This window comes from Mus musculus, chromosome Y (genome assembly GCF_000001635.26).
Source record: "Mus musculus strain C57BL/6J chromosome Y, GRCm38.p6 C57BL/6J".
Taxonomy (NCBI): Eukaryota; Metazoa; Chordata; class Mammalia; order Rodentia; family Muridae; genus Mus; species Mus musculus.
The window spans coordinates 36,705,899-36,733,859 of NC_000087.7; the positions used below are offsets into that span (position 1 = coordinate 36,705,899).

Below are 27,961 nucleotides of genomic sequence, written 5' to 3' on the forward strand. Positions count from 1 at the left end.
CCCTGTCCTAAGGGATGGCTCTGGTCGTCTTGTCATTCCACTGTTGGGGAAAACTGCATATCAAAAAATAATGTCTCCCATGTTGGTAGATGGAGTATGTGATTTTTTTTATACTTGAAAAGTGGATGTGACAAATGAAGCTGGGTCCAAGTAAATCCTTATCCCAAATGAGTCAGACAAATACAGTAGATAACAGAATTAGCAGGCTGGGCCCACAAAGCAGGGGAAGATCAGTCCAAGCAAGTAGTTAAAAAAAAATCTGTTCATGCTGTAGGCAGCCAGCACCTAAAAGATGGTGCTGGTCTCCGGTACACCATCGCAGTAAACAACACCACTGAGTAGGTGCTAGACCAAATCTGGCACCAACCCCTCCTGAGTGGGTGCATGCAAATTAACATGTCTGCAGACTGACCAACCCTAGCAGGACGCATAGCCCTCCCCAGTGCTGGGGTGTATTTAAGCAGTCCTCCCTGGGTTCCTGGGGTTCCTGTAGCATTGAGGCATTCCTGCTCTTAAGCTGTTGAAAAGAATTCAACTGTGTTGAATTCTCTTTACCAGGAAGAGGTAGGCGAAACATCACCCCAGCAATTGTGTTCCTCTTTTCTTGCCTTTGGGAGGGCCTCAGCAAACCTAGCCCTTTCTGAGCTTCCTAAAACTTGGAAGTTTTATTTGCTTCTGAGTTGTAGGATCCTCCATCCTCCTTATAGGAAAAAATGTATGAGAATTTTGCTTCCTATAAAAACCCAGCAATGTTATATGTGTAGTTTTTTTTTTATTTTGTTTTGTTTTAATCTCATGTCTGTCCCCAGCTGCAGATAGTTTTTGTTTGAAATTCTAGTGATTCTTGAGAGTGAATAAAAGAAAGAGCTCCTGAGAGGACCTAGGGCAGATGCTGCTCCTGCTGCACCTGCTTTTGTTATCACAGGATTAAATGAGCAATGCTCTTGTCAATGGAGCAAGTTTGTGGATTTATTTGTGTCAAAGGGCACTGATGGACATACATTGTTGCAAGGAGAAAAACAAGTGCATAATTTAGCATTCTTAGTGATTAGGTAAGGTTAGGTTATCTGAATTTATCTGAAGGCCAAGCCAAATGAAATGTTGTTTTGATTCCTTTTTGGGAATACAAAAATCCATGTCTCAAACTAATATTTATAGATTTTGTCAGTTGCTTTTAATGTGTTAGTGTTATGAAATATTACATGGCAAGGGAATACATTTGCTGGACCCATGCATGTTGTGACCTTCAGAAATTACACCACGGAACAGACCTGGTATAAAGGGAATGATTGGGAGAGGGTAGAGGAGTGAGGAAATGGGGGAGGTATAGAGGCATAGAGGCAGAAACAAAACCATTAGGTCAGAAAAATGTGGGGCAAAGAACAGATAGAGGGCTAGCTGAAAACAAAGAGAGAGACAGAGCTATAGAAACAAGAACAATGGGTACAGAGAGGTTGGGCCTAGAACAGAGAGAGGGGGCTAATCAGTCCTTTTATCCTGCCTTGAAGTTAGCAGTTTAGTTTCTTTCAAGAAAGAAATATATTTTCTATGAATTTTGTAAGTTAACAGGAAATATTTTCATCTCTGAGAGCAATGTTAATTTTAAAGTGTTTATAGGAAATTTTTGTGGGACTACTTTCTTAAGAACAATATAAGCCAGGTATGTTGTCACATACCTGTAATAATACCTACATGGAATGCTGAGATCACCTGGAACCTAAACATTCTAGAACTTCTTGGACAATACACAACATACTATGTGCCTATTTCAAAAATGAAATGAAGTGAAATAAAATCAACCCAATGTACCTTCTTTATTTGTATCTCTTACCTTTGGAAACTAATAAGATAATGAATCAAAAAATAAATAAATTTCAATTATCTGTATGAATGAAAACAATTTTAAATGTTAAGAAGGTTAAAAAAATCACTAAAGTGATGGGGAGGAAAGAGCCTGGGTGGGAAATGGGACAAGAAGGTGAACATGATCAGGTATTATGTGTGTGGGGAACATAACTGAAGTGCTGAGGAAAAGCAAAAAGAATGGAAACAGGCAACTTTTTGAGGTAGGAGGTGAGAAAACCCTCGGTTATATCAGAGACCTGGGAGGTGAGAGACCCTAAGGACTCAAAGGGAGGGACCTTAGAAGAAATGCCCTACAGTGGGGAGAGGGAACTTGTAGAGTCCTCCTCCAGTGGAGGGACAGGACATCAAGTGGAAAGATTGAGTTACCATCCCACAGTAAAAAGCTCTAACCCAGAATTGTTCCTGTCTGAAAGAACTGCAAGGAAAAATCATGGAGAAAAGCCTAAAGAAAAGGAGATCCAGTGACAAGACCAAATTGTGATAAAGCTCAAGGAGAGGCATCAAGGCCTGACACTATTACTGATGCTATTCTGTGCTCACAAAAAATGGGCTCACAAAAAATGGTGACTGCTCTCTGAAAGACCAAACCAGCAGGTGAAAGAGTCAGATGCTCAAATTTATATGCAACAAATAGACAGAAGCTGGGAACCCCTGTGGATGAATTGGGGAAAAGCTGGAAGAAGCTGAGGAAGAGGTCTACCCGGTAGGAGGACCAACAATCTCAAATAACCTGGACCTCCCAGGATGTCTCAGACACTGAGCCAGCAACCAGGCTTCATACACCAGATGATATAAAGCCACCAACACATATACAGAAAAGGTCTGCCAGGTCTGGACTCAGTCAGATGAGGTCCATCTAATCCTCAAGGGACTTCAGGCCCCAGGGAGCAGGGAGGTCTGGTGGAGAGGGGACAGGATGGTGGGGACATACTCTTGGAGATGGGGATTGTGGGTTTGGGGCCCTGGGAGCATGGGGGCATATAGGCAGGAGATATGGGGTGTGGAACAGTAAGAGGGGGAACTAGGAGAAGAATAAAATCTCGACTTTAAAAAAAGTATAAGAATAAATTTTAAATAATTCAACTATATTAGTGTGTGGAATTTCAGTCCACGGGACTATATACCATTCACATATTCATTTAGATTTCCTTTGGAAGTTAATATAAAGATGCACTTACACTTAAACAAGAAAATGATTAAAGATATTTAAAAATAAAGAAGTTCTATTTTAACTCTAAAGGTATAACTGCTAGTTAACTTTGTAATCACATCACTGGGATTAACTTCCTTCTCAGAATCATCAGAATAACAAGGATTAAAGAAACTTTAAAACTCTGTTTCATAGGAAACAAAAAAGTTAGAGATTTTTTTTATTTGTTTTATATATATACCAGCAAGTGAAAATTTTTCATGCTTCATTTTTCTGAAGATGGGAAAGTAGAAGAGTACTTCAGATTATTCTCCATGATGGCTCTTTCAAACATAGACATTTTTTTTCTCAGTTCACCATCTACACCAAAAAGCATATCTTAGTTCTTGGTCCCCAAGTTCATCAAAACCTAAAACAGAAAAGTACCTCTTATTAAATAAATTCCCAAGGATACAAATATGAAAGATTCTGTGCAGATGATGTATAGGGTAAAGGTTAAGGTCAGGATTAGGTTTAGGGTTAGTGTTAGGGTTATGTTTAATAAAGCAGGATAATTATAGTGTTATTAAAGTATGAGGTACATCTGAGGTCAAATTCCCATTTTATCATTTTATATCTTTAATAATTCATACAAAGCCATTAGGATTTTATGGATAATAGCAGTCATTTCAGTAAGAAATAATTCAAAATAATAAGTAGTTAAAACTTTATGATTATTAAAACATATTTAGATTCCTAAGGTCATTTTATGGACCATGTGCAACATACCTCCATGGACTTCTCATGCATTTCTTTAACTGCTTCCAGGGTCTGGTTCTGACTACATTTGGACAGTTTCAATGCTTGTTGTTCTTTTTGACAACTATTCTACAAATGTAAAAGGAAAACATTAGTATAACAATTCTGTTTATTTTTGTTGTTACTGCCATGCAACATGCATGGCAGTCTAACAATAAAACACTAAATGTATATCTAATACTAAAACATTTATGTGAGCAAAAATAATTCTATATGAAAGTTAAAAGGAATAGTTTTCCAACTGATTTAAAATTTTAACAACTATTTTGACTAAATATATATATATATATTTACAATAATATGAAATAACATTATGCTACCAATTGTGGGGTAGAAATTTTTTTTAATGTGAAAGAGTTTTTCATAATGCACAGACTGGCCTTAGCCTCCCAAGTTCTTATGTTTATAGGCATGCACCATGTATACATGAACTCGGTAAAATCCTAGTCTTGGAAGCTTAGATTGGTTTTCTCTAGATTCCAATCTCAAGCAACATATAGAAGTAGTAACATAAAGTTCTCATTGAATTCTTTAGGGTTGCGCACAACCTTGATAATTTGCATTTAAAAAAATTAAGACAAGCCCTTTACACCTTTTCACCTTGGGCTACTACAATCCTGTTTTGCCCTTTATTCACTGTGATCAATTTTTTACCTCACATTTGCACTCAAATCATCATAATTAAGTAAAATTACCTCTAATTTGCAATGCTTATCTTTAAAAAAAGTGCACCTGCATACATTTGTAGACAAAGGGTTAATATTGGGTGTCATCTTTGATTTCACAGTACTGTTTCAGAGACAGAATCTCACTAAACCTAGAGCTCATCATTTATGCTACACCTGGTGGCTACAAAGATCTGGAGATCTTCTTTTCTCTGAACTAAATCTGAGATTGGTTGTTTTAAAATGCTCACAACCACACCAACTTTTTTTTGTTGTTGTGGTGGTGGTTTGTTTTTAGTGTTGCTAGTTTGTTGTTGTTTATTTTGTTGTTGGTGGTGGTGGTGTGGGCATTCATCCCAATGCAGGGAATATAAGCTGGGGTCTCCATGCCTACACGGGAGAAAGATTACCAATTAAACCATCTTCCAGCCCTGTAAATCAATCTTATTGGGCCCACATGCAGCATATGACACATTTAGGGATCTTTTCTTCTTTAAAACTTTCCTTCACTCATGGTAGTTTTCTTTCTACCAGTGGTTCTCTTCCTTTACTGGCTCCCTCTCACCAGCTGCCATATGCAGAATTACAAATTTTGAAGTACCCTGCTGTTCTGTCTTTAGACTCCTTATTTACAGGGATGATCACTTTCCCTTGAAATGTCATCCAGAGTCCAATGTTTAAAAACTGTCTTCAATTGGAGTATTTATTATTTATCTTTAGTTCCTATCTCTTTCCAGAACTGACTCATAATGGCAGGTTCCTCAATGCCTTCTGAGGCAAGAATGAATTTGCTGTTCCTTTCAAATTGAATACTTTCCAAACTATTAACCAGTAAATAAAATAAAATAGTTAATATGATTATCGTTGTCTCAGATCTTACTTGGAAACCAGGTGATGACTCTACAGGTAGAGTAATGGAGACGTGATCTAAAATTGTTTGCTGATATTCTTCCACAGGAAAATTCTTCCAGGGCTGTTGAGATTGTTTGTTTCCATCCTCTGTTGTTACTAAATCTTTACTAAATTTAGGACTGTAAGAACTGATTTACCAAATTGAGTTGGTTTTTTAATATAAACAACAGAGTCCAGGTGAAACCAATAAATAAGCTTTCTCTCTTCTTTGAACTCTGATATATTGTGGTTTTTTTGTTTTTTTGTTTTTTTGTTTTTTTTTTTTTTTTTTTTTTTGTAGTCACTGGTAATCATCTCTTGATCTTTCTGCAAATGTCTGCCTCTTGAAAATTTATGATCTGGTATACCATAAAATGCCTAGTCGTTTTCATTGATATAGTATGCAATCAATAGTTTATATCTCAGTAAGACTAGAACAGAAGCAAGGATAGATAGATAATGGAACTTAATTTAGTTTCATATGCTCAACTCAAGGCTAGTTGTTCCATTCCTACTTAGTAATACTAGGTTAAATATTAAGTTTTTTTTTATGGTACCAACCACTGATTTTTCTTTTTCTTCATTGAATTTCTGTACATCCATATCAGACTTCTGAAATGTAGTTATATACTGCTCACAAAATTTGTTGTTGATGTTCTTCCTGTAAAGCACAGTAACAAAAGCAGGCACATTTCATACCAATATGAAAATGAACACTCAGAACAAATTCAATTGAACATTTCATACTATAAAAAGAAAAATAGCAGTATAAAATATCTAATGGGAAATCATTATAGATTTTTCCGCTAACATATTATCAGAGAGGTTTTCATTTACGTTTTAGCTTTTCAAAATTAAAGAAATATAAACACACACAACACACACGTAACACACACACACACACACACACACACACACACACACACATATATATATATATATATATATATATATATATATACATGTACAAAATTTAATTATATTTCAATGTGGTTTTTTTTTCATTATTTTCTACCAAATATAAGTTCTAATTTATTTTTCATACATTGCCTTAGTAAAGACAGTGCAAAACATGTCAACTAAAATATACAAATTGTCTGCATATGTAATTGTATTTGTTCCTTTTGAATATTGTTAAACATAATAATCCATAAATTACATTCCTAAGACTATGTGCAAGACTTCTGTATTTCCACAATGAATGTAAATTAAAATTTAAATCTCATTAACATTGACTTAAAGCAGAAAATAAAATTTTCATAGATTTCTATGAATTAGATTTAGTTTGCTTGAAGGCATGATGTTATAGGGTTAACTGTTTAGACAAAATCAAAGCCACACATTTTTACTAAAGAATCAGACATGATATAATTTTTTTTAAACTTCAGCCACATATAATTTTTAAAATGATACACATTTGACCCTACAAATATAACAACTCTACCTCTCTCGTTCGTTCGTTTTGCAAAATCTTTCTAATTTCTGGTTGCTGCCTTTGAAAGATTCTTTGACATAAGTTTCCATCCATTTTCTCTTTATGTGAAGCGTCTTATAAATGTCATCTATATTAAAAATAAAGAGTCATTTTGAAGAAAAATTAGATGATTCCATGTATTCAAGTAAAAATAGATATAGATAAATTTCATTCAATAATGCTATGGAAACTTAAAATTAAATGATAGATATCACAAACATGCTTCATACTTTAGAATACTTAGGGTTTGGTATGTTCAGATGAAGGATGTTCAACCTGTAAAGTCTACAGAAATGTTCCACAACATAGAAAAAAACAGTCCATGTATTTTGGATAAGAAATATCTAATCTTATCTGAATTTTAATTTCTGTAAGGAAAATAATTTTGAGCTTCAAGAACAGTTTTCAAAAGAACAAATGCACAAAACAAAGGATCAAAAGTATACTTAATTCTTCATAAGGAAACACTTTTAATAAAGGCTAATTCTTTTCCAAATCTAAAAAAGATGATGCAACTGAAAGAACAAACTTGACTGTGGAACTGTTAGACCCATTGTTTAAAATATTCAATTAAAATAAGAGGGCAACCGGTCATATTGGTTCCCATGTTAATCCTAGTATTCTGGAGGAAAAGGCAGAGAGATATTTGTGTGTTCCAGGTTAACCTGGTCAACATACTGAGTTCCAGGACAGACAGAGCTACAAATGAGACCCTGTCAGAATCAAACCTGCGTTTGATTCCTAGCACCTACATAATGTGCACAAATATCTCCAACTCCAGTTCCAGGGGATGTGATGCCCTGTTCTAAATTCTGCATTCACCAGGTACATATGTATATGACTCACAGACATAGTTATAGGCAAAATACCTATATAAATAAAAATAGATAAAAATGTTAAAATCTATGTTTAAAACAATGATCTCCAAGTTTTTTTTTTAATCAAAATAAAATTATTTCTAAAGTGAATTGGTAATTATATTTCAGAACATATGCTTTAAAAAAACACTTGAAGAAAATTATGGTAGGAACTTTTGATCAGTAACTGCTGCAGTTCATGAAAATTGTAATGCTTCAGAAAATGTTTAGTACCTTTCTAGCATGCACAGTTAGCTTTCAGTAACTAGGATGAAGCTATATTTCAGTGTACATGTTTAATATTCTCACCATACATAGTACTAGACAAAATCAGATTATTAAATGATTATTCTGCCTCCTCTAAATAGAGCAAATCCTTCAGTTGAAAAAAAATAATTTGGTAAAATGGGTAACTTGAAAGACGCAAAATATTATTTTTAAAAAATATAATATTGTTTCATGGGGGTAGAGATATGGCTCAGCAGTTAAGAGTATTTCCTGTTCTTTGCAAAGGACATAGGTTTGGTGTCTAGCACTCATATGGTGGCTCACAACTATCTGACTCCAGTTCCAGGTATCTGAATTAATCAACTGATATCTGAACAACAGGTACACATGTGGTGCACATATATAACTGTAAGCAAAACACTAATACACATAAATAAGTCCAAAAATAGGTATTAGGAGCATTGTTTAGTAAGCCATGTAAAGATGTTTTTTTGTGTGTGTATGATCCTAGTATTGGAAGCTTAAGCAGGAGATTTCCAGTGTAAAGACTGCATAGGTTAAATAGGAAAATGCAGGCCAGCCTGAACTACATAATGACACCATATCTCAAAGACAAGTTACTGTCTTCTGAGAAAGCTCACTTAGCATTCAGTTACATATAATTTAAAACAGATACTTTAGAATCTGAGTATCATTCTCTCATTGTTTAGTAAGTTGTCTTCCACTTACAGTTACATAATTCATTTCATAAAAAGAAAAAAAAAACAATGAAGGGATTGGAGAGATGATTCAGCAGTTAAGAGCACTGGTTCCCTTCCAGCTTTCTGAGATTGGAGTACCAAAACCCACAAGGTGGCTCACTACCTATAACTTCAGTTTCAGGGGATTCAAGGCCTTCATCTGGCTTCCTCAGGTACAAGACACACTAGTTGTGCACATACACACGTGAAAGAAAAAAAAAACAATAACCATAACATAAAATTTAAAAATAAGTTATAAGGGTTACATTAAAGAATTCAGTTTTGCACTGTGCCATATAAAGAAGGAAGCACAGAAGACTCCTAGAAAAGAAACTGACTTAATATAAAATTAGCACTGGATCAATGAAAATATGTTTCATGTACAGAATTTTGTATACATATCACTTAGCTATGAGTACATGTAACTGTGAAATTGTTTACATCTATTTTTTTTCCTTTTAAAATTCTTTCAAAGCTGTTACAAAAAAGCCTCAGTAGTCAAGAGGGCCTACTGTGAAAAGAGGAGGTTCACAAAGTACTTTTTTTTTTGTTTTTTAAGGTAAGTAATGTTACTTCATGCTTATCAAAGGATAATTCATCAAAGATGAACTCACAATTCTGAATATCTATGCTCCAAATACAAGGGCAACCAAATTCATAAAGAAATTTTACTAGAACTCAAAGTACATATTGTACCCCATATAATAATAGTGAGAAACTTCAACACCCCACTCTGAGCAACGCAGAGGTCCTGGAAAAAAAGAAATGAAAAAGAGACACTGTGAAACTAATGAGAAGTTATGAAACTATCGGATTCATCAGATACATATATATGTATCTGTCACACACACACAGACACACACATCCAAACATGCACACATATATTGAAGCAAATTCACACACAGTTCTCACTAGATGAAGAGAAATTATTTGAAAAAAAATCAACAAACCTTCATGATAATAGTCTTGGATAGATTAAGAATTTTAAGCACATACCTAAATATAGAAGCAAACCAGAAGCCAACATCAAATTAAATGGAAAGAAACTTGATGCAATCCCACTAAAATAAGACAAGACAGGACTAGACAAGGCTTCTTACTCTTTCCCTACCAATTCACTATAGTACTACAAGTTCTAGACAGAGCAACTAGAAAACAAAATTGGTCAAAGGAATAAAAATTGGAAAGGAATAAATCAAAATATCACTATTAGCAGATAATAAAATAGTATACTTAAGTGACCACAAAAATTCCATCAGAGAACCCATAAACCTGAAAAACAACTTCAGCAAAGTGGCTAGATATACAATTAACTCAAACAAAACAGTACCTTTCTTCTACTCAAAAGATAAACAGGATGAAAGGCAATTATGGAAACAACACCTTTCAAAAGTCACAAATTATAGTTCCTTGATGTGACTCAAACCAAGCAGGTGAAAGATTTCTATGACAAGAACTTCAAGTCTCTGAAGAAAGAAACTGAAAAATCTCAGAAGATGGAAAGGTCTCCCATGGTCATAGATTAAGTTAGTAAAAATGGCTGTCTTCCCAAAAGCAATCTGCAGATTCCATGCACTCTCCATCAAAATTTAAACTCAATTCTTCGTAGAGACAGAAAGAGCAATATGCAAAACCATTCGGAATATCAAAACTCCAGAATATCCCAAAACTATTCTCAACAATAAAAGAACTTCAGGGGGAATCATCCCTGACCTTAAGCTGTATTATGCAGAAATAGTGATAAAAAAATGTATGGTAATGGTACAGAGACAATGCCTTCATGAAATGGAGAGATCTAAAATATATCATCCTGTGTGATCTCAAAGGAAAAAAAACATGGTATGCACTCACTGATAAGTGGATATTACCCTAAAAGCTCAGAATACCCAAAATGTAATTCACAGACCACATGAAGCTGAAGAAGAAGGAAGACAAAAGTGTAGGTGTTTCAGTCCTTCTTAGAATGGGGAACATAATATTCCTGATAGGAAATGTGGAGATCAGGGCAGAGACTTAAGGAATGACCATCCAGATTCTGTCCAACCTTTGGATCCATCCCATATACAGAAACCAGGCACAGTCACTATTGTGGATACCAACAAGTGCTTGCTGATAGGAGCATAATATGACTGTCTCCTGAGAGGCTCTGCCAGGGCTTGGCAAGAACAGAGGCTGATGCTCACAGCCAACAATCAGACTGATCATGGGGTCCCCAGGGGAGCAGTTAGAGGAAGAACTGAAGGAGCTGAAGGGGTTTGCAACCTTACAGGAAGAACAACAATATGAACCGAGCAGACAGACCAGAGCACTCAGGGACTAAGCCACCAAACAAAGAGGGGCACCCATGACTCTAGCGGCATATAGAGCAGAGGATGGTATTGTCAGACATCAGTGGGAGGAGAGGTCCTTGGTCCTGTGAAAGCTCCATGCCCCAGTGTAGGCAAATGCCAGGGTAGGGAGGTGGAGTATGTGGGTGAGGGAACAGGCTCATAGAAACAAAGCAAGTGTCAAATGGAATAGGGATTTCCTGGGATTAAACCAGGAAATGGCTGATATTTGAAATGTAAATAAATACACACTCACACACACACACACACACACACACACACACACACACACACACACACACACAGATGGCTTTAACTGTGTCTTCAGGTGGGTTTACATCTAATCACAGGATGATCTAAATTTTTCCCATTCCTGCTAGTTTTTTGATAAATTAGAGTAAATGTGTCTGCATCTCAATCTCCAAATAAAATCATAGTTGCTCTTATCACAACCAAGCTCCTCAACCTTTTTCATCACAATACAAATCTAAGACAAATCTTAAATATAAAATTCTTCCTGGCTGGACAAATATTTTACTGCTACAGCAAGAAGCTCTGGTTTCAATCTTCAGGAATGAAAAATAAAAACCCCCAAAATTTAGATATAAAAAATAAAGAAGGCATGATTCCTCGGGCCCCATTACATTTCTGAGGCTGAGGACTTCAGGTACAAGGCCAGTCCAGGCTGCAATTGAGGTTTCAGACAATCCTGAGATATAGAGCTAGAGGTTACTTTCCTAAACCAAAACAACAAATAAATAAAGACAGCCTGGTCTGAATTATGTCTGAATTCCCAGCACTTCTGAGGCTGAGAGAAGCCTCTAGTATTTGAGGCAGTTTGGAACCTATATATAGAAATTTCGGCAATGTGGCATTTTCACAACACGTTAAAATGTAGACTGGTCTTCAGTTTCTTTTTAATAAATTCCTGGTGGGAAGCAGTTGCACAGAAGAGGGTTTTGTCTGTTTCATCCACTAAGTGAAGTCCAGTTTACTCACACCTCACATCCCCAGTCCCCAAGAATACTTTCAGGGTCTCCATTTCCTTGGCCTTCCTGATTTCTGCTAGGAGCTAGTCTGTTCAAACTCTTGCACTTACAGTGAAGTTCTCAGTTTTTCTCAGCAGAGGCCTAAGTGGGAAAGGTCGATTGTGAACCTGGAAGTAGCAACTTCCTGAGTCCAGTGAGGGTCACCTAATCTCATTACTCCTGAAGAAACACCTCCAAAACTCCACCTTCATCCCCACCCAGACCCCTAGCTGAACCAGGATTAACCAACAGACAATTGACTACCTCCACTGAGACTTCATCCTACCATGATTCCTCAAGAATTTTGCTTCCTCAAGAACTCTTTGTAGCCACCATACTGGGTAACAGGGTTTGAACAGCAGGAAAATAATCTCAGCCAAGCCCATTGCTGATTGGCTGTGTTTGCACATGAGTACTAAGGGTAAGAGAGGCTCTTTCAGTCATCTGTGATTAAAGCTTCAAAAAGCGGGTAGTATTTTAACTTCCACTACTACCCAGAGGCTTTCCATTTTCTAAGTTTGCAATACTAACTTGAAAGTTAAAATAAAATGAACTCCAAAGACGACTCTCCTACTTTGTTTCAGATGAAGGGACTGTTCTGTGTAACTCTAAATTGTTTTTTTTTGTTTGTTTGTTTTTTTGTTTTGTTTTTTTTGTTTCTTTTTTTTTGGTTTTTTTTTTTTAAAACTAAAGTGTTTTTGCATGTTTGTATTTATATAACATGTATGACTAGTTCCCCTAGAAACTAGAATAGGATGCCAAAATCCCTGGATCTAGAATTAAAAATGATTTTGAGAATTATGTGGGTTCTAGGAACTAAACCTTGGTTCTGTACAAAAGCAACAAGTGTTCTTAATTTCTAAGCCATCTTTCCATTCCTATCCTGTGTGTGTTTTAAGGTGTGCTGGACCATTTCTCACGATAGATGTTTAATTTTACTATATAATGGAGAGTATAAAAAATGACTTTGTTAATGTTGTCTATTTCCAGAAACAGAAAAACAAACAAACAAACAAAACAGCAACAAAAAAACCATAATTTTAATGGATTGTGTAAATCATAAATAGTTTCAGGATAAAAATGGAGTGTATACATTTCAGTATATGGGTGCATAAGGAGGCCAGATATAGACATTTGTTTTATTCTCAATTATATTCCAAATTTCTTTTTCATTTTCAGTTTTTTTTTCAAGTCAGGGTTTATCTGTATAGCTCTGGTTAACCAGGAACTCACCCTGTATACCAGGGTGGCATCAAAATCAAAAATCTCCCTGCCTCTGCCTCCCAACGTCTGGGATTAAGGCATGTGCCACCACTGACTGACCCAACTTAAAACTTGAGATAGGTTCTCTCTGAATATGCAGCTAACCAATGCCACTACCTCGGCTAGCCAGCAAGCTGTCTCCACCTACTCAGCACTGGTTGGCAGCCTGCATTTTAGAAGTGGATTCTAGGCCCCCACTTTTATTTTCAAGAAAAACATTTTACTAAAACAGCCATCTCTCTAGCCACTCTTCAAGGTTTGTTCTATTGCTATAGACACTGCAATTTTTTGTTTGTTTGTTTTTTGTTTGTTTGGTTTCTTTTTCTATTTCTCTAATCATGCCTAAGTTTAGGCTCCTAAAATGCTTAGTGGTGGTTTTGCTTGTTTCCTTACAACAGCAAATTGGTTTTCTTGCTCACTTTACAATTTGCAGCTAATTTGGCACACTGGACGAACTGACATTTCATTTACTAGTCTTATTGCTGTGTTTTGTTTCTTTGGTGCTTTTTTTTTTTTTTTTTTAATTTGCTGGGTTTGTTTTTTTTTGCTGGTTTTTTGTTTTTGTTTTTGTTTTCACCACTGAAGATGAAATTTATAACTTTTAATGGTGCTTTACCACTGAGCTACATCTTTAGTTAATCTTTAGTTTTGAATGTTGGATGAGAAGTTATCTGTGTGTATTTTTTAACGAAAACTATAATTTCTGTGAAGCCTACAATTATCCCCCTATGCTATAGGTTCTATAGAGATCTGTTTCCCTCGTTTGGCCTCTTCAAGAAGCAGGGAAATATTTCTAAAACACATACCTCCAGATTTATCCAACATACTGCCTACTTCATGTCTGTGAAGACAGAACAATAAAAAATTAAAGCAAGAAATATAGTAGACTGGTAGGCCATTTTTTTTTACCACACACAAAACTTTACACAGAACATTCTTTAATTTTTTATAATAAATATATAATGTTTGATTTGGAACAAAAGTCATATGCATATAAAATATATGGTGGACTACCAACTTGAACTTGAATTATTTACTTTTAACAATTCATACGTTTACACCCCACAAGGAGTTTATTCATAACTCTCCCACAATTGCCAAGACCCTTTTTTCCCCCAGATAGTCCCCTACTTATTTTTATGATGTTTCTCCTTTTCTTTGAGTGTGTCAAAGATCACATGCAGGTGGTCCTATTGTATGAGTTCCTATGTGTTTGTGATCACAAAGTCTAAAGGATCCCAAGCTGGGCTTGAACTTAACATATATCAGCATCTGACATTGAAATGCTGATCTTCCTGAATCTAGTTTTCCAGTGAAGGTAACACAAACACTACTTTTGAAGTACTCTATTGAACTGGCAAAAAAAAAAGAAAGAAAAAAAAAAGAGAAAAAAAGAAAAAGAATTGAAAATATTACCCCATGTCTTCATCTCCTTTTACTTGAGGCGATATATTTTCATCTTTACCAATTGCTGGATTATTTACTGTATTGACAATAGAAAATGTAAACATTTGAAAGTATGCAATATTAGTAATAGTTAATAAAGTACTATCAATTTGAATTTCTTTGGAAAAACTGCCCATTTTGAGTTTTTGAAACAGATTTTAAAAATTAAGTAAAATTAAGTACATCCAGGAAATCTAGGACACAAGGAGAAGAAAAAAATAAGGATAACAGGTATAGATGAGAAGTAAGATTTCCAAATTATAGGGCCAGTGAATATCTTCAACAAAACTATAAAAGAAACCTTTCCTAACCTAATGAAAGAGATGTCCATGAACATACAAGAAGCATGCAGAACTCCAAATAGTTTGGACCAGAAAAACAACAACAAAAACAAAAATCCCTGCCATCATATATTAATCAAAGCACCAAATGAACAAAACAAAGAAAGAATATTACAAGCAGTAAGGTAAAATGGTCAAGTAACATATACAGGAATTCCTATCAGAATTACACCTAACTTCTCCCCAGAGACTATGAAAGCCATAAGATCCACGGTAGATATCATACAGACACTAAGAGAGCAGAAATAAGAGCCAAAGCTATAATATGCAGTAAAACTATTTTACCATAGATTGAGAAAACAAGGTATTCCATGAAAAAACAATATTTACACAATATCTTTGAACAAACCAAACCCTTCAAGGGATAATAAAGGGAAAACTCCAATATAAGGAGGGAAATCACATGCTAGCAAAAGCAAGATATTAATCTTGAAGTAAACCTAAAAGAAGATAGCTACATGAACAAAATTCCAACAAAAATAACAGGAAGAAACAAAGACTTTGTCTTAGTATCTCTTAATATCACCATATTCTATTCACCAATTAGAAAGAAATAGACAAACAGACTGGATGTGTAAGCAAGACCCAGCATACCAGAAACAAACCTCAGGGACAAAGACAGACATTTCCTCACAGTAAAAGGCTGGAAAACAATTTTCTAAGCAAATGTTCCAAAGAAACAAATTTGGAGTAGCCATTCTAATATCAAATAAATTTGACTTTCAACCCAAAGTTATCAAAAAAGACAAGGAGTGGCACTTCATATTCATCAAAGTTAAAATTTACCAAGATGAATTTTCAATTCTAAACATTTATAGTCCAAATGCAATGGCATCCATATTCATATAAGAAACTTTAGTACAGCTCAAAATGCACATTGCACCACACACAATAATAGCAGAAGACTTCAACAACCCTCCTCATCAATGGAAAGATCCTGGAAAGAAAAATTAAAAAAAGACACAGTTAAACTAACAGAAGTTATGAAACAAATACATTAGTTGATATCTATAGAACATTTTATTCTAGAACAAAAATTGTCCATTCTGCTCAGCACCTCATGACGCCTTTTCCAAAATTAACAATATAATCAGTCACAAAACATGCCTCAACAGATATAAAAATATCCAAATAATCTCATACATCCTATCTAATCACCAAGGACTAAGGCTGATCTGAAATAATAATATAAATAATTGAAAACCCATGTACACGTAGAAGGTGAACAAAAATCCAGTCAGTGATAAATCAGGTAGGGAAGAAATAAAAAAAAAAAATAAATGTAAGACTTTTTAGAGTTTAAAAAAAAATGAAGTTACTACATACCGAAAGTTGTGGAACACAACTAAAGCAGTGTTAAAGGGAATCTCATAGCTCTGAATGCCTCTAAATAGAAACTGGAGAGAAGATACAGTAGTAGGTTGACAGCACACCTAAAACCCCTTGAATAACAGGAAGGAAATTCACCCAAGAGGAGTTGAAGGCAGGAACTAATCACACTCAGGGCTGAAATCAAACAAGTGGAAACAAAGGAACTATAACATAAAATCAAACAAACTAGGAGCTGGACCTTTGAGAAAGTCAACAAGATAGATAAAACATAAGCCAGACTAATTACAGGGCACAGGGAAAATATCAACATTAACAAAACCAGTAATGAAAAGGGAGACATAACAACAGATACTTAGTAAATCCAAAAAAATCATCAGATCCTACTATATAAGCCTGTAACTTAGCAAAAGTGGAAAATCTGGATGAATTGGACAATTATCTAGACAGATGTCAGGTACTAAATTTCAATCAGGTTGAGATAAACCCTGTAAACTCTCCCATAATCCCCAAAGAAATAGAAGCAGTCATTAAGAGCTCCCCCGTCAAAAAAAAAAAAAAAAAAAAAAAAAAAAAAAAAAAAAAAAAAGCCCCGTATCTGATGGGTTTAGTACAGATTTCTATCAGGCTTTCAATGAAACACCAATACCAACAATCTTCAATCTATTATGCAAAAACAAAAGAAAATGAACACTACTTAATTTGTTCTATGAAGCCACATTTACTCTTATACCCAAACCATACAAAAACCCAATGAAGACAGGATACTTCAGACCAATTTAACTTATAAATATTGATGCAAAAGTACTCAATAACATCCTGTTAAACACAATCCAAGAACACATCAAAATGATCATCCTTCATGATCAAGCGGCTTCATCCCAGGGATACAGGAATGGTTCAATATATGGGAATCCATCAATGTAATCCAATATGTAAAGAATCTCAAGGAAAAAAACACAGTATTATCTCATTAGACGCTGAGGAATCATTTAAAAAAAATCAACACACCTTCATGATGAAGTCTTGGATAGATTCAGAAAGCAAGGCCCATAACTAAACATAGTAGCAAACCAGGATCCAACATCAAAATAAATGGAGAGAAACTCGATGCAATCCCACTAATATATGACAAGGCTTCCCACTCTCTCCCTACCTATTCACTATAGTACTAGAAGTTCTAGCCAGATTAAATAGACAACAAAAAGAGGTCAAAAAGTTAAAAATTGGAAAAGAACAAATGAAAATATCACTATTAATAGGTAATAAGATAGTATATTTAGTGACCCCAAAAAAATCCTCTAAAGAACCCTTAAGCCTGAGAAACAACTTTAGCAAAGTGATTGGATATACAATTAACTCAAATAGATCAGTAGCCTTCCTCTACTCAAAGGATAAACAGGCTGAAAAGGAAGTTATGGAAGCAACACTCTTCACAATAGTCTCATATTTTAATAACTTGGTGTGACACGAAAAAAGCAAGTCAAAGTTCTGTAGGACAAGAACTTCATGTCTCTGAAGATAGAATTGAAATTCTCAGAAGATGGAAAGATCTCCCATGGCCATAGATTGGTGTCCCAAATAATTTAGTAAAAATGTCTATCTTGCCATAAGTAAGCTCTGATTCCATGCCCTCTCCATCAATATTCAAACTTAATTCTTTATAAAGATAGAAAGAGCAATATGCAAAATCATTTAGAATAACGAAAATCCAGGATATTGTAAAACTATTCACAACAATAAAAGAACTTCAGGGGGAATCATCCCTGACCTCAAGCTGTATTATAGAGAAATAGTGATAAAAATGTATAGTGACCATAAAGAAAAAATGACTTCAGGAAGTTCACACGCAAACGGATAGGTCTAAAGTATATCATCCTGTATGAGGTAACACAATCCCAAAGGAAAAAATATGGTATGCACTCACTGATAAGTCGATATTATCCTAAAAGTTCAGAATACCCAAAATGTATTTCACAGACCACATAAACCTTAAGAAGGAAGAAAAAAGTGTGCATGTTTCCGTCCTTCTCAGAATGGGGAACAAAATACTACTGGGAGGAAATATGGAGACAAAGTGCAGGCCAGAGACTGAAGGAACGACCATTCAGAATCTGCCCCACCTGTGGATCCATCCCGTATATAAACACCAGACCCTGTCACTATTGTGGATACCAACAAATGATTGCTGAAAGGAGCCTAATAAGGCTGTGCCCTTAGGGGCTCTGCCAGAGGTTGGCAAAAACAGAGGCTCATGCTCACAGCCAACAATCAGACTGATTATGGGGTCCACAGTGGAGGAGTTAGAGGAAGGACTGAAGGAGCTGAAGGGGTTTGTAATCTTACAGGAAGAACAATAATATGAACCAAGCAGACCGCCCCCCTCCCCCCAGAGCACTCAGGGACGAAGCCAGCAAACAAAGAGGGGGACCATGGCTCCAGCTAAATACATAGCAGAGGATGTCCTTGTCAAACATCAGTGAGAGGAGAGGTCCTTGGTCATGTGAAGTTTGGTGTCCCAGTGTAGGCAAATACCAGAGCAGGGACATGGGTGTTGGTGGGTGGGGGAACATGCTCATAGCAGCAGAGGGAGGGTGGAATGGTAAAGGGAATTTCTGGGGTGAAACCAGGAAATGACTAATATTTGAAATGTAAATAAACACACACACACACACACACACACACACACACACACACACACACACACCTAATATGATGGCTTTAACTGTGACTTCAAGTGGGTTTATATGCAATCACAGGATGATCTAAATTTTGGTCCCATTGTTGCTAGGGTTTTGATAAATTAGAGTAAATGTGTTTGCATCTCAATCTCCAAATGAAATCATGGTTGCTTTTATCATAACCAAGCTCCTCAATTTTTTTCATCATAATACAAATCTAAAGCAGATCTAAAATATAAAGTTTTTCTGGCTGGACAAATATTTTACTGCTACAGCAAGAAGCTCTGGTTTCAATCTTCAACAAGGAAAAAAGGAATAAAAAACAAACAAACAAACAAACAAACAAACAAAAATTTAAATATAAAAATAAAGAACACATATTTCCTCAGGCCCAGGTACATTTGTAAGGCTGGGGACTTCAGTTTCAAGGCCAGTCAAAGCTGCAGGTGAGGTTTCAGACAATCCTGAGATATAGAGTTAGAGCTTACTGTCCTAAACCAAAACAACAAATAAATAACAACAACCTGGCCTGAATTATGTCTGAAGTCCCAGCACTTCTGAGGCTGAGAGGAGCCTCTGTATTTTGAGGCAATTGGAGCCTATACATAGAAATTTCGGGAATCTGCCATTTTAACAACAGGTAGAGGTAAATGAAGACTGGTTTTCAGTTCGTTTTTAATGAATTCCTGGCAGGCAGCAGCAGCTAAAAGAAGGTTTTAGTCTGTTGGCTCCACTAACTGACTTCCAATTTACTCACTCCTCACCTCCCCAAGCCCCAAGAAGACTTCCAGGGTCTCCAATTCCCTGGCCTTCCTGCTTTCTGTTAGAAGATAATTCTGTTCAAACCCCTGCCCTTAGCGAAGTTCTCTGTTTTTCTCAGCAGAGAACTAAGTGGGAAAAGTTGATTGTGAGCCTGGAAGCAGTACCTTCCTGAGTCCAGTGAGGGTCACCTCCTCTCCTTACTCCTAAAGTAACACCTCCACCCCTCCACCTTCTTCCCCACACAGGCCCCCAGCTCAAACAGTATTAATCATCTTTCAACAGACAATTGACTACCTCTACTGAGACTTCTCCCTACCATGCTTCCACAAGAACTCGGCTTGATGACTATCACAAAGCATACTGGGTAACAGGGTTTGGATAGCGGGAAAACAATCTCAGCCAAGGCCCTTGCTGATTGGCAGTGTTTGCACATGTGTACTAAGGGTGAGAAAGGCTCAATCAGTCGTCTGTCATTGAAGAGCAAAAAGGAGGTAGTATTTTAGCTGCCACTACTACCCAGAGGCTTTCCATTTTCCAAGTTTACAATACTAACTTGAAAGCTAAAATAAAACGGACCCCAAACAAGACTCTCCTACTTTGTTTCAGATGAAGGTGCTGTTGTTTGTAATTTTCAATTGTTTTATTTATTTAAGTAATTTGTTTTTGCATGTTTGTGTTTATAAACATGCATGTGTGGTGCACATAGAAACTAGAAGAGAATTCCAAAACCCATGGATATAGAATTAAAAATGGTTTTGAGCCATTGTGTGGGTCCTAGGAACTAAAACTTGGTTCTGTCCAAGAACAACAAGTGCTCTTAATTTCTAAGCCATCTTTCCATCCCTGTCCTTTGTGTCTTTTAAGGTGTGCTGATCATTTTTCTTGAAAGATGTTTATTTGTACTATACAGTGGAGATTACAAAATTATAACACTTTCTTAATATTGACAATTTGCTCATAGAGAAAAAACAAAAAGACAAAAACCATCATTTTAATGGATTGTGTAAATCAGATAAAGAGTATTGTAAAAAACTGATGTATATACATTCCAGTATAAGTATGCATAAGAGGGCGACAAATAGACATTTGCTGCATTCTCAATCACATTCCAACTTCCTTTTTTTTTTTTTTCAAGGCAGGGTTGTAGTCCTGGACCTCACCCTGGTTACCAACTGCTGGGATTATGGCATGAACCACCTCTGACTGCCCAAATTTAAAACATGAGACAGGTTCTCTCTGAATCTGCAGCTCACCAATGCCACTAGCCTGGCTAGCCAGCAAGCTGTCTCCAACTACTTTTCACTGGGTTGCAGCCTGCATTTTTAAAGCCGATTTAAGACCCCCTCCTTAATTTATATACTTTCAAATAAAGCACATTACCAAAACAGCCATCTCTCTAGCCCCTCTGAGAGGTTTGTTCTCTTGTGGTAGCCACTGTATATTTTTTTTTATTCTCTAATCATGCCTAAGTTTAGGCTCCTAAAATGCTTATTGCTGGTTTTGCTTGTTTCCTTACAAGAGCAAACTGGGTTTCTTGCTCATTTTACAATTTGCAGTTAATTTGGCAAACTGGACAACCTAACATTTCATTTGCAAGACTTATAACTGTGTTTTGCTTGTTTGGTAGGATTTTTGTTAATTTGGTGCATTTGTTGGTTTCTTTGGGGTTTTTATTGTTATTGTTTTGTTTTGTTTCTTTGTTTGTTTTTGTTTGTTTATTTTTGCCACTGAAGATGAAACTCATCACTTTTAAATGGTGATTTACCACTGAGCTACATCTTCAGCTAATCTTGCATTCTGAATGTTTGCTGAGAAGTTATCTCATATGTGTTTTAAAGGAAACTACAATTACTGTGAACCCAAAATTATCCCCTTTTGCTATACAGTCTAGAAATCTGATGCCCTCTTCTGACCTCTTTAAAAAACAGGCAAATACCTCCAAAAACACATACCTTCAGATTTATCCAACATACTGTCTACTTCATCTCTGTGAAGAAAGGAAAATAAAAACATTAATGCAAGAAATATAGTGGACTGGTAGGCATTTTTCTTACCCACACAAAACTTTAAAAAGAACTTTCTTTTAATTATTTATAATAAATATATAATGTTTGGTTAAGAACAAATGTCATATATATATATATACATATATATATACATATGTATATGTATGTGTATATATATATATATATGTATGTATGTATGTATGTATGTATATATGTATATATTACATGGTGGAGTATCAAAGTGATCTTGTATCCTTTACTTTTACCAATTCATACATTTACACCCACAGTAGTTTATTCATTACTCTCCCACTCTTGCTGAGACCCTTCTTCTTGCCAGATGGTCCCCCTCTTATTTTCATGATTTTTCTCCTTTTCTTTGTGTGTATATCTTGGAAGATCTCAGGCAGGTGGTCATATTATACTAGTTGCTATGTGTTTGTTATCACAAGGTCTGAAGGACCTCAAGCTGGGCTTGAACTCAACATATAGCAGTGTCTGATTTGTATTGCTATCTTCCTGAATCTACTTCTCCAGTGAAGGTAATACAAACACTACTTATGAAGTAATCTATTGAGCTGGCAAAAAATATTGAAAATGTTACCCCATATCTTCATCTGCTTCTGCTTGAGGCGATATATTCTCATTTTTATCAAATGCTGGGCTCTTTACTGTATTAACAATAGAAAACAGAAACATTTGAAAGGATTCTATATAAGTAATAGTTAATAAAGTACTATCGATTTGAATTTATCTGGAAAAACTCTCCATGTAAATTTTTGGAAGAGATTTTAGAAAGGAAATATTTACACCGAGAAAATCCAGGACACAAGGAGATGACAAAACTTAAGGATAATAGGTATCAATGACAAGTAAGTTTTTCAAATTTAGGGACAGTGAATACATTCAACAAAATTATAGAAGAAAACTTCCCTAACCTAAAGAAAGAGTTGCCTATGAATATACAAGTAGCCTACAAAACTCCAAATAGTTTGGACCACAAGAGAAATTTCTTCCATCATATAGAAATCAAAACTCCAAATGCATAATAAAAAAAAAAGAAAAGAAAAAGAAGAATATTAAAAGCACTAAGGGAAAATGGTCAAGTGACTTATAAAGGAAATCCTATCAAAACTATACCTAACTTATCCCCAGAGATTATGAAAGCCATAATATCCAGGGCAGATGTCATACAGACCCTAAGGGAAAAGAAATGCCAGACAAGGCTACTAGATGCATCAAAAAATTTTACAATAGATTGAGAAAACAAGGTATTCTGTGAAAAAAAATGATATCTACACAATATGCTCGAACAAATCCAGCCCATCAAGTGGGTAATAATGGGAAAACTCCAACATAAGGAGGGAAATTACACTCTAGAAAAACCAAGAAATTGATCTTGAAGCAAACCTAAAAGAAGAAAGCTACATGAATCACATTCCAACTCTAACAACAAAAATAACAGGAAGCAACAACTACTTTTCCTTAATATCTTATAATATCAGCGGACACAGTTCACCAATAAAAATACATAGAATAACAGACAGGATGTTTAAGCAAGACCAAGCATACTAGATACAAATCTCAGGGACAAATACAGATATTACCTTAGAGTAAAAGGCTGGAAAACAATTATCCAAGGAAATGTTACAAAGAAACAAGTTGGAGTAGCCATTCTAATATCAAATAAATTCGACTTTCAACCCAAAGTTATCAAAAAAAAAAAGAGGAGGGACACTTCATATTCATCAATGTTAAAATTTGCCAAAATGAATTCCCAATTCTGAACATTTATACGCCAAATGCAATGTCATCCACACTCATAAAAGAAACTTTAGTAAAGCTCAAAAACACACATGAATAGAGCATTAAAAGAAACCTTGACTAAATTGGTTTTAGAGACCTGCAGAAAAGATTATGCAGCTCTTTTTCCCTTCACCTTGTTCTGAGTATGGAACACCACAGGGAAATTTAAACTTACACCATTCGAACTCCTCAACTGGGGACCCCCCCCCTTTAACAGAAGCAGGTGGAATGTTTGACCCTCATGTTTCTTTTTCAGAACTCCCACTAGCTCACTTGAAGGACCTACAACTGGTCAGAAAAGATGCCTTGGAAATGTTGAAACACTATAAAAAACTTAAACAAAAACAAAAAAACAAAAAACATACGAACCAGAAACCATCTTGGTGCCACATAAATTTCAAACAGGAGTACCTGTCCTGGTCTGGTGCCACCATTCTGGCAAACTTGAACTCAGATCAAAAGGACTTTCCCTGATGATTCTCACAAGCCCTGCTGCCACACCTCCAGCATGTACCCAGTTCTGGCATCCAGCCTGCCATGGCCCACTGGCCTGGCACTGCTCACACACAGTGGGCACTGCACAGGAACCTCCCTCCCTCCCTCCTCCCAATGGCAAGAGGCTCTTTTGTCTCATTCAATGGGCTTCTGAGGTTCTCAACCTTACATATCCTAAAGCTGTGACCTCATGTTGGCTTTGTTTGGCAGCTGGGCCAGAGGTTTAATTTTCTAACTTATAAGATCAGAACTATGTACTAGAAGGAGTGGGAAATGTGAGACCACAACTTAGAGCGTTTCTCCCTGGAAGGTAAAGCACCTGGACATTCTCCAAGATTGTTTTCCCTGATTTATAAAAATACAGCCAGAAAGAGACTCTATGTTCTCTACAGCCACCAAAAATCCTTTTGGTTTCTGAGCCTTACAGCTAGAGATTCAAAATTGGAGTTTTGACAAGGACATCTGGGCAGAGAAGAACACTCCTCCCATCTCTTCCCAACTCCTCCAAACTCTCCTCCCAACTCATCCCAATTCCTCAGCTAGCTAATAAAAACCTTCTTCTGTCACATCTCAGAGTCATACGCCCCTGCCCTGCACAGTGGAAGGAGTTTGTCCTTAGCTAGCTGATAATAAAAACTCTTGCAGTTTGCATCAGGTGTGGATTTCTCTCAAGTCATTGGGGTGCTGTCCAGCTCATCCCGGGACTTTACTGGACTTGAGAGGAGGTCCATCTTCGGGGTCTTACACATGGAGACCTAAGACCAAAATTCTTCAAACTAATATGCAAAATCAAAAGAGAAGGAACACTATTGAATTTGTTCTATGAAGCCAGATTACAATTATATTCAAACCATACAAAAACACAATGAAGAAAGGAAACTTCAGACCATTTTCCCTTATGAATTTCGAAGCAAAAATACTCAATAAAATCACTGCAAACCAAATAAAAGAATACATCAAAACGATCATCCATCATGGTCAAGTAGACTTCATCCCTGTAATGCAGGGATGGTTTAATATATGGAAATTTGTCAACTTAATCCACTATAGAAACAAACTCAAAGACGAAAACAACATGATCACCTCATTAGATGCTGAGAAAGCATTTGACAAAACACAACACCCATTCATAATAAAAGTCCAGGAAAGGTCAGGAATTCAAGGCCCATATCTAAACATAAAAAAAAAAATACAATAGACAGCAAACGAGTAGGAAACATTAAACTAAATGAAACATTCTCATTAAAATCAGGGACTATACAAGGCTGCCCACTTTCTTCATACCTATTGAATATAGTAGTTGAAGTCCTAACCAGAGCAATTAGACAACAAAAGGAAAACAAATGAATACAAATTGGAAAGGAAGAAGTCAAAATATCACTATTTCCAGAATATATGATAGCATGTATCAGTGACCCAAAAATGCACCAGAGAAATCGTAACCATATATATGACTTCAGTGCAGTAGGTGAATATAAAATTAACTCAAACATATCAGTGGCCTTTCTCTACTCAAAGGAAAAAGAGGATGAGAAAGAAATTTGGGAAAACTCACCCTTCACAATACTCACAAATAATATAAAATAGCTTGGTGTGACTCTAACTTAGAAAGTGAAAGATATATATGATAAAAACTTCATGTCTCTGAAGAAAGAAATGAAACAAGATCTCAGAACATGGAAAGAACTCCCATGCTCATGGATTGGAAGGATTAATATAGTAAAAATGGCTGTTCTGCCAAAAGTAGTTTATAGATTCAATATAATCCCCATCAAAATTCCAACTCAATTCTTTACTGAGTTAGAAAGGGCAATTTACAAATTCTCCTGGAATTTGAAAAAAACAAACAAGCAACAACAACAACAACAACAAAAAACCAACAACAACAACAACAACAAAAAACAAAAACCTGGTATAGGAAAAACTATTCCCAACAATAAAAGAACCTCTTGTGGAATCACCATGCCTGACCTCAAAGTGCACTACAAAGCAATTGTGATAAACACTACATGGTACAGGTATAGTGGTAGACAGGTAGATAAATGAAATAGAACTGAAGTCAGAGAAATAAACCTTTAGTCACTTGATCTTTGACAAAGGAGCTAAAACCATCTAGTGGAAAGGAGACAGCATTTTCAACAAATGGTGTTGGCTCAATTGGCAGTTAGCATGCAGGAGAATGTAAATTGATCTATTCTCATCCCCTGTGCAATGCTCAAGTCTAAGTCGATCAAGGGACTGCACATAAAACCAGAGACACTGAAACTTATAGAGGAGAAAGTGGGGAATAGCCTGGAATACATGGGCAAAGGGGGGATATTCTTGAAAAAAAATACTACCAATGTCTTGTGCTATAAGATTAAAAATGGACAAATGGGACCTCATAAAACTGATAAGGTTATACCCAGAAGTTCAAACTTGTAATAAGGAAACATGCTTCACTTTGTCCATAGCAGCCTTTTGTATAATAACAAGAAGCTGAAATGAACCCAGATGACTCTCTTTAGAGGAATGTATATAGAAAATATGGCACATTTACTTAATGAATTACTACACAGCTATTAAAAACAATGAATTCATGAAATTTTTATACAAATGGATGGATCTGGATGATATCTTCCTAAGAGAGTTAACGCAATCACAAAAAACACACATGATATTCACACATTGATGAGTGGATATTATCCCTGAAGCTCAGTATAACCAAGGTAAAATGTGCAAAACCCATGAAACTGAAGAAGGAAGACCAAATTGTGGATATGCCGTTCCTTCTTAGAATGGGGAACCAAATAATCATGGAGGGAGTTACAGAGACAAAGATTGGAGCTGAGAATAAAAGAATACAGAGACTGCCTCACTTGGGGATCCATCCCATATACAACCACCAAATCTACTGAAGATGCCAACAAGGGATTGGGTGCAGGAGAATGATATAGTTGTCTCCTGAGAGGATCTGCTAATGCCTGACAAATAAAAAAGTGGATGTTCACAGACATCCTTTGGACTTAGCACAGGGTCCCCAATTATGGAGCTGGAGAAAATACCTAAGGAGCTTAAGGAGTTTGCAGGCCCCTAGAAGAAAAAACAACATGAACTAACAAGTACCCCACAATTCCATGGGATTAAACCACCAATCAATGAAAACAAATAATGGGATATATGATTCCAGCTTCTTATGTAGCAGAGGATGGACTAGTCAGGCATCAATGGGAGGAGAGACACTTGTTCCTGTAAAGATCCTATGCCCCAGTATGGGGGAATACCTGGGTTAGGAATTGGTAGATGATGTGTTGGGGAGATGGGGGAGAGGGGAGAGGACAGGAGATTTTTTGGAGTGGAAACTAGAAACGGGGATAATATTTGAAATGTAAATAAGGAAAAGTTATAATAGAAAAAGAAAGGAAATAATTTATTTGCAAGTTTTATGAAATAAATTCATGTTTGGCAAACATATTACATGAACAATGTTCATGTCTTTTCTTGAGGTGAAATCAAGAAAGTTCTTCTCTCTCAACATATGCTGATATAGTTCCAAGAGTAGGTTTATGTGCTGCAAAACCTTGTATATAGGAATAGAGAGATATAGGTAAAATTAGAAATGAAGTATATGTAAACTCTTAACAAAGACTTCTTCCATTTCAGGTGACTAGGTAAAGTCTAATGAACTGCAGGACACAATTAATACTGGAAATGCGATACCTTCCGAAAGAGCCTCCTCTGAAACTTTTATGTCATCGTCCTCATCATCAAAGTCCAAAAGTAATAAGTAACCTTCCTTTGGTATCACCTTCAATTTCTTAAGAGCCAT

The 27,961-nt window shown here is 36.0% G+C and overlaps 1 protein-coding gene across 1 annotated transcript; it reads right to left on the reverse strand.

Annotated features, from left to right (window-relative positions):
- Positions 1–3,395: 3,395 nt before the first annotated feature.
- Gm20835 (predicted gene, 20835) lies at positions 3,396–27,961 on the reverse strand. The gene is made up of 7 exons (XM_030251591.1): positions 27,853–27,961; positions 22,457–22,523; positions 21,799–21,833; positions 6,815–6,932; positions 5,941–6,031; positions 3,785–3,883; positions 3,396–3,425 (listed from the first exon to the last, which is right to left on the reverse strand). The coding sequence occupies exons 1-7, from the start codon at positions 27,959–27,961 to the stop codon at positions 3,396–3,398; spliced, it is 549 nt and encodes a 182-aa protein (XP_030107451.1).